This window comes from Lipotes vexillifer, unplaced genomic scaffold (genome assembly GCF_000442215.2).
Source record: "Lipotes vexillifer unplaced genomic scaffold, Lipotes_vexillifer_v1.1 scaffold785, whole genome shotgun sequence".
Lineage (NCBI taxonomy): Eukaryota > Metazoa > Chordata > Mammalia > Artiodactyla > Lipotidae > Lipotes > Lipotes vexillifer.
The window spans coordinates 1,175,685-1,184,088 of record NW_006791778.1 but is presented as its reverse complement, the minus strand read 5'-3'; the positions used below and the strand labels follow the sequence as shown (position 1 = coordinate 1,184,088).

The following is an 8,404-nucleotide window of genomic DNA, read 5'->3' as shown; positions in this document are numbered from 1 at the left end:
GTCTTCGTTTCTGTGCGAGGGCTTTCTCCAGTTGCGGCAAGTGGGGGCCACTCTTCATCGCGGTGCACGGGCCTCTCACTATCGCGGCCTCTCTTGTTGCAGAGCACAGACTCCAGACGTGCAGGCTCAGTTGTTGTGGCTCACGGGCCTAGTTGCTCCGCGGCATGTGGGATCTTCCCAGACCAGGGCTCGAACCCGTGTCCCCTGCATTGGCAGGTAGATTCTCAACTGCGCCACCAGGGAAGCCCACCACCCCACTAATTCTTAAGTTGAGGTTTCACAGATCCCTTCGACATGTTGATGAAAGCTTTGGATCCTCTTCCTAGGAAACATACGTACACAGATGTACAACTTTAGACACATAATTTCAGGGGAGGAGTTGGTTCCTGGACCCCCTAAGGCCCATTCACGGGGTTAGAGGGGTTTCTAACCCCTGACTCAGAGGATTAGCAACTCAGTCTGCAACCCCTCGCGCTCTTCAGAGTTACCGTTCTGGTAGGGTCCTCCCTGCTGAGCGTTCCCATCCCTCCCTGGGTGGATCCAGGTAGGGAGAGAGCCCCCTGCTCTGCCTGCAGCCCCAGGGCACCATGGAATGAAGTTCTGGGCTTTGTGCACTAAATCCTGGGTGCCACATAGCTACAAAATAAACGTCACCTGCACAGGGTACAGCCGCTCTGCCCTCATTTTGGCCCCAGTGATGTCACTTCAAATAAATAAGGCTGTACACCTGAAACTAACACAACATTGTAAGTCAACTGTACTCCAATAAAAAATTTTTAAACTTTAAAAAAGATAAGGAAAAAAAAAAGAAAAAAAAAAGATAAGCAATGACAAGGCGGAGGATCTCTGGAGGGATGGAATATTGCCCATGGCTCATACTTTACAGTGTCCCCTTGGGAGACAGATGTGGGTCTCGACTGAAGTGAAGGGGTTGGACCCTCACCTCAGACACTAACCATCACTGGCAAATCACTGAGGCCAAACCCAAAAGCCAGGTCAGGCAGAGTGTGGAGCTTGCTCTGTGCCTCCAGCCGTTCGACTAAGGAGCCTTCCTGCTATAGATGTCCCAATCCGCTGGTGCAGCTGAATTCCTCTGGACCCATAGTTGCAAATACATTGATAGGAAGCATTGATAGCTGCCTTTGTATAAATTTCTAAGGGACTTTCCCAAGCGCATTGACTCAGAGCTGGTCTGAAGCCCAGGTGAAGAAGGTGCAGGGCTGAGCCACCCGGTGAGGAACCCGGATGCGGTGAGAAAGGACACTGCCCATGGGAAGTGGAAACCCCCTGCAGCTGAGCCCCCAGGAGCTGGCTGGGCAGAGAGCTCAGAAGATCTGGGCCCAGAAGAAAGAGGTGTCAGGGATCCGGCCTCTCGGAGAGAGAAGCCGCCGCTCTCCCTGTCAGGCAGGCTTTGAGAGCTTCTGACTCCATCTCTCTCTTCACTCCCTGAATGGGGCCTGAGATACCAAAAGGGGGCCTGACTGGGACCCCTGACCCTCAGGAGTGAGTGCATCACCACCACGCCAGGACCACCCACAGAGTTGGGGGGTGGAACACAACTGAACTGAGGGAAAGCCCCCAAGGCCTTTCCTAGGAGCGCACCACACTGCGGGACCCCGAGTTCACAGCCGAAACGACTCCAGTCTGGGGCCCACTAGAACTGCCCTCTGGTCACTAGAGAAGCCCAAATGTTTAGCAGGGTCCCTGTGCCAGCCAAGAGAGGGCCAAAGGGCAGCCAGGCAGTTGGAGCAGGCCCCGGGGATGAAAGAGCTGGGCAAGGAGGGCCTGGCCAGGAGCAAGTTTGGGAGAACAGAGCCTAGCTTCCCCGGACCACCCCCTGGAGCACCACTCTGGCCAGAAAGGCCCTCCAGGTCGGGTGGAGGCTACCCATTCTCTGCCAGGTACAGCCCGGGAGGCAGCAGAGAACCTCTGGCTGAGTCCTCGGCCCCTGGCACCACTCCCAGCCCTGCCGCTAACCTGGGCAAATCATTGCAAAGGCCCGTTATCCCAGCGGTAACTTGGGAACATAGTCCAGCTGAGTTAACCACAGCTCTACTGCAAGGTTCGGACGCAGCCTGGCCTAGCACGGCCTCCAACAAGAAAGCACTCAGAAGACCCCCAGCTCCCTTTAATGGCTTGTCACAGTATGGCACCTCTCCCTGTCTTGTTCTCATTTAACTCTTGACCATCCCAACACTGGACACAGAAAATGGTTGCTTGGTGCCTACAAAATCCCGTCACAGACTTAAGGGTGGATGCCCTATTCTGAGCACCTGCTCCAGGTTAAGAACCAAGAACTCTGCCCAGGATCCCTTCGTTTTCAGTGATGAGTTCTGGGCAGCACCAGCGGTGGGTACCACAGATGAAGGAACATCCATGAGAATCCATGTCCCACCTAGGAGGCAGTTTTCATCCATCTCCCAACTTTTAAGGCCAGGCTCCTGGAGAGAGAAGGGCTGCAGGGCCTGGGTATCTCTCTGCAGAGACAGCTGCTTGGTCCCCAGCCCCCAGAGAGGAGAAGGTGCCAAGAGAAGGCAGAGCCTGAGGACACTGCTCCACTGGCCCTGGGAGCGGTCCACTGCCCACCTCCCTGACACTGATCTTTGTGATCAGTCCTCAGCTGGATTGGATGCAGGCCTCCTGTAGTCTTTTTGGGCTTAAGAGAACTAATCCTGCAACCCTGAGGTTGGCCCTTCCTTAAGGAGCTCTTAGCCTTTAGGGACCCACAGCCAAGCTCCTTCAAACTGCCCTGGAGACCCTCAGGCAGTCCTAGGCTCCCCTAACCTGCCCTCAGGAGAGAAAGGACAGGACAGCAGCCCCTCCGCCCGCAGGAAGCTGGCTCCGAAGGGAGCTGAGACTCCTGTGCTGCAGGACAGTCCCCCACCTCGGGCTATAGCAGGACTTCCGGTTCACCAGTAGGTGCTGGTTTAGAACACAGAGGAGAGCCAGGTGCCGGAAGTCAGAGGCCAGAGATCCTAGGGGCCCAAATAACTGAGTTCGAGGAAAATAAGGAAAACTGGAAAAACCAGAAGTAGAAACAAGGGTAAAAGGAGCAAGGAGTGCAGAAGGTGCAATCTCAGTGGAGACCGGGGGCACGGGCCAGTGACCGGCCAGTGACTGTGCGGGACAGGCTGTCAGGACAGAGAGAAGAGGAAGAGGAGGGCAGATTGGCACATCGGTGCCTGCAAGCGTCATTTATGATGCTTCCCTCGATCTGAGTCTCCGAACCCGGGCTCGGCCTGGAGCCTGACTGTCCCTCGCAGCTGCTCCTTCCTGCAATAACAAGACTGACATCACTGTTGTCAGGGAAATGGTGTTTTGATTAAAATCATGTGACAGCTACTTCGTGATTCAATAAACAAATCCTCTGTTAACCCTCGCCTGACAGAGGCCCGTCAGCAGCTCTGTCGTCAGAGAGCAGCCCTCGGATCGTCCACGAGGGCAGTCCCGCCCGGCTCGGAGGGAAGGCCACCGTCCGCCGCCAGGAAGGAGCTGCCGAGCTGACCCTGGTGGGCAGGGAGCGCGAGGCAGCAGCACTGCTCCCTGCACGAGGCGGGGGCCACAGGCGACATCCAGAGCACAGACGGCTCCGCAGACACCAAGGGCCAGTCTGGGAGCAACCAAGTAGACACCCTTCGTCAAAGGAACAGGCTCTCACCCCTTGGGGTCATTCCCTCTTGGACCAAGGGGCAGGCCAGAGCCCTGGGATGTCGAATGGCTCCCGCGGGGCCCAGAGGCCAGTGGACTTTGGAGGCAGTTCCCAAGGCTCTCGGGACCCTCTGACCCCGTCGGGGCAGATGGGCGAATTTGCTATGGCCCACGGACAGTGAGTGAGTGAGGGGTTAAGAACGATTTCTGGTTTACAGTTGGATGACTTCCTGGATCACTCACTTGGCTGCTGGCCCCTGACACACAGGGCTCTGCCTGGCAACAGTCAACTCCCTTTCATCTCACCCTCGAGTCCTTTTCCTTAAGTGAAACAAACGCGGGGAAGGCTCCCTGAGTCATAGGGCAGGGGATTTTTCTGGGTTAAGTGATCTGCAGCCTCAGAGGCCTAGCAGTGCCTTGCCTCTGTTGCCAGAAAAGACGCCCAAGTAGACAAGGCAGGGTTGGGGGGAGTTTCTCGACCAGCTGAGAAACAGAGCTGCCAGCACCTACCACACTGCTGCGAGGATTCAGTGAGGTTTTGCCAGGTGCCTGACAAGATGCCTGCACAGTTACCAAGGCTCGAGGCTCGAGGAACAGCAGCTAATACTGTTTCCCCAGTTTGTGGCCATCAGGGGCCGCCTACAGACCTGGCAAGTCTGCCACAGAGGGGTCGCCTCAACTATTCCACTTGCAGATCAAAGGCAAACCGTGCATTTAATGGCATGGCCAGTTGACCCCGAGTGTGTAGGAAAACAACTCCTTTCTTCCCAAGGAAGTCTGTGGCTTAGGTCTAAAATGTTGTGACTATTATGCCTACTCTTTCAGCCACGGTCTCTTCTCTGAGGCCAAGTTCAGTGAAACAGAAGTACGGACTGAAGAGCCCAGGGCTGCTGAGGCTGTAAGCAGCGCTGTCACCTCGGCACTTCCTCCCGCGGGGCAGCAACTACAGGAACAGCCGGGAGCTGCCGGCCCTGGGAGAACAGTGCACAGGGCGGCAGGGAGGGGAGAACATTCTGAGATGAAAGACTGCAGTTCAGGGCCTGGACAATAGCACAAGGTTCGCATGGCCCCAGTTCACAGAAAATGAAGGAAAAGCCATAAAGATTTATAAGACAAACTTTTTTTTTTAACAGCTTTATTGGAGTATAATTGCTTTACGATGGTGTGTTAGTTTCTGCTTTATAACAAAGTGAATCAGTTATACATATACATATGTTCCCATATCTCTTCCCTCTTGCGTCTCCCTCCCACCCTCCCTATCCCACCCCTCTAGGTGGTCACAAAGCACCGAGCTGATATCCCTGTGCTATGCAGCTGCTTCCCACTAGCTATCTATTTTACGTTTGGTAGTGTATATATGTCCATGCCACTCTCTCACTTTGTCACAGCTTACCTTTCCCCCTCCCCATATCCTCAAGTCCATTCTCTAGTAGGTCTGTGTCTTTATTCCCATCATTAGAAGCTTCACCAAGCAAACCCACTGGAGTGGGTGTGAAAATACCATTATCTTCCAAATAAACTAAATGCAGCCTGACATCAGCACACGGCAGCCAGACCCTCTGTGCTGCTCTTCTGAATGTATCTGTAGGTCATAAATCACCCTCCTAACAGCCAGCCCCAGGGCAGTGGCCCGCACCAACTTTGCCGAACTTGAACCTTGGCATACCTCCTCCAGAGGGGCGTCAAGTGGGGCCTGTAAAACATTCGGACTCTTACCTAGTAAAATTGACAGAAGTGTTTTTTCCTTGAATGGAAGTGACCACCTGAGAGGAACTGTAGCAAGTGAGAACTGTCTATCCTGTGAGGTGAGTGGGAACAGCAACCCTTCAGCCAACCACCTCTGTCCTCTGCATGGCGGCAGAGCCGCACGAGTGACAGAGCGCTGGCAAGCCCACCCCACCCCTCAGGAAGCATTCCCAGAAGGAAGGACAAGAAGCAGGGCAACAGGCTTTAAAAATACACTCCCGTGGCCCTCAAAACGTGACCGTCCCCTCAGGGAGCGAGCTAAAGATCTGGCTTCGCTGCCTCGCTGGCTGCCCTCTACCCACACCTCGGCCCAGGCAAGGGAAGGACTCAGGCCAGGAGTGTCTGCAGCATTTACCTTCCCAGTGTCCTCTCTGGGTCTCTGGGTCTCAGGAAGTGGTTCCTGTCAGCCCCAGGGGTGCTGGGCTCTTCACTGTCCTTCACAGGAAACTCTAGCTTCCTCAGCCTTTGGGCCACCACTAGAGACACAGACAGCAGACTGTAACTGTCCCAACCAGGCCACATCCCCCTAAGCCCACCTGCGATGCCTCAGGTGTTCCAGCCCTGCAGTGGGGAAGCACGTGGGTCTCTGTGCAGAGAGAGCTGGTTCACCCCAGGACCTGACTGAAGGCGCCTTTTCCTCGAGAGCCATGGAAAGTGCTACCCCGCAGGGCTGCTGGTACTGGCTGGGTGATCCCCCAGGTCTGGGTCACTGATAGCCTACAGAGCCCCAGACAGACAGAAAAGACCTGACTCCTTTCAGAACTGATGACATCAGTTTGAGACAACAACTCTGAATAAAGAAATGACTTGGCTTCTCTACCCAATGAGTAATTAAACTCTCTTCATCCTCCAGAAGATTTCCATCTCAACTGAACATTATATAATTTCCTGGAAACAGCAGGCTCGTGGAGGCAAACGGGGAATAGTGAGACTATTCTAGGTACAAAAAAAAAGACTGGAGACATGTGAGTGAACAGGAGAGAGGAGCAAGGAACTGGATGGAAACAGGAATATGAGAGAATCAGAGAGAAACAATTACATAACATCAGAGGACAAGCGCTCCATTGTTCAACCAAGAACGAGGTGACAGCTCTTTCTCCCTCCAGTTTACATCCAGTCAGTGCAGAAAGGAGGCTTTAAGACAAGAATGCCAGGAGGAAAAAAAAAGGGTCAGAGGAATTTAAGTGAAAGGCAAGAAACGAGCACCGGATTTGTTTGGCCACCCTGCCCTGCCATCCCCAGAGGCAAGGGACCAATGTGATTTCCACAGGAAAGATTTTTAACTCCATAACAATACAGCGATTAATAAAATTGCAACAAGCCGGCATTACCACAGCCTAACCACTGGGTCAGGAATGACACATCTGATTCCCCTGGAGGTCCACTCAAGTATCTTGGATGCTTGGATAAGACAGCTCAAAGGTCAGACTGCTGTCTCTGTTGAGTCAAGACAAGCTGTCCAGCAAAGACCCCCAGGGCCTAGGATCACTGTGGCCAAGCTGTGATATTTCTGTGAGCTGAGGGCTATTATATCAACAAAGTCTCGTTAGAAACCATATATTAACCTGTTTCTTCTTATGAAACAGAATGCACTTCGGGTTCCTATCTTCATGGCAGCACAGGCAGACAAACAAGATCTGGTCTGTTAAACCTGTGAGGGCTAAACCCCATAAATATTGTAGAAAGAAACAGTTAAGGTGAATTCCACTACTGATGAGAATTTCATTGACATATGTTGTATATATCTCTGCTTCACTTTCCTAGTCAATCAAACAACTGCTGTAAACTGCCTAGGATGGATAAGTATGGCAGTGCTTAGTCCAGGCATTGTACAATCCAAGTGGAACGGGGACTGGAGAAGGGCCACAAAAAGCTCGTTTCTTAAAAGCAGTGAAATTCCTTCATTGTGTCGACAGGGTAATGAGAAGCAGTTTGGATGACTTGTTCACACAAAACACACCAGAGCACGTTTTAGAAATTAACTGAACATATTTTTATTGAGCACCTACTATGTACACCAGACACTGATCTAGGTGCTGGTGCTACAGATACAGCTGAAGACAAAATAGACAAAAATCCCAGCCCTTGCAGAGCTCCTGGAGCTTACATTCCAGTGAAATCAAGACAAGAAAACTAATCCATGGAGAAAATGACAAAGTTATGAGCCAAAGAACAATTCTTCTGAGGAGTAACAAAAGGGATTCCCTATTGTTTAAGTCAGAAAGAAACAATGAAGTCCCTCTGGAGTCACCCAAAAAGATAGGGCCCTGCTGAGCTCCCTGACCCAGCCTGAGAAAGCAAGGGCTTGCTGTCTACCCTTTACCACAGTTTTAGGGTAGAGGTCACTGCACAGAGCTCCCCAGGGGATCCACTAGGCCATTTAAAAGTCTATCCCAAAACCAATGGCATTTCCAACCAGAGGAAAGCAATGGTTGTGCAAATTTGTTTCAATCAAGACAACAGTCTCTCAAATATGAAATTCAATGAAGACAAACAAAACCTGCAGATAATAAAAAAACAAAAAGAACCATGAACCTAAAATTGTTTACAGCATAATAGTTTAAGACGTTAAAATGAGAAGGTAGAAGAGATTATTGCCCAGGAAAGTATTTAATCCTTAGCCCAAAAGTAATAAAATAGAAACATACTATAAACTAGCTTGGCAGTTTTAAATGCAGGCAGGTAATTCTGGTTTTAAAAGTTCTGTTTTTCCAAGGTAAGACAAACTTGAAAGTATTTGGTCCAACTTGGTTTTATGAAATGGTTTAATGTACAAAGTTTTCTAGGAGTCTTTGGACCTTCACAAAACAGAACAGGGCTCGCTGGGTTTAAGAGACTGTGAATGAAAGAAAACAGTCTGAAAACCAAAACGGAAACAAGCAAACTACATAGTGAGATGCACTGAGAGAAAAATAAGCTACAATAAAACCTCATTAATTAAAAATGCATAGGGGGGCTTCCCTGGTGGCGCAGTGCTTGAGAGTCCGCCTGCCGATGCAGGAGACGCGGG

General features: G+C 51.5%; 1 protein-coding gene across 2 annotated transcripts in view; it reads right to left on the bottom strand.

Moving 5' to 3' along the window:
* Positions 1–8,404, bottom strand: part of PPP2R1B (protein phosphatase 2 scaffold subunit Abeta) — a 36,370-nt gene that overhangs the window by 5,914 nt on the left and 22,052 nt on the right. For both annotated transcript variants that reach the window (XM_007464657.1, XM_007464659.1), the window contains one exon: positions 5,750–5,870. In XM_007464657.1, coding sequence (XP_007464719.1) covers positions 5,750–5,870 — 121 coding nt within the window. The remainder of the gene's footprint in view (positions 1–5,749; positions 5,871–8,404) is intronic.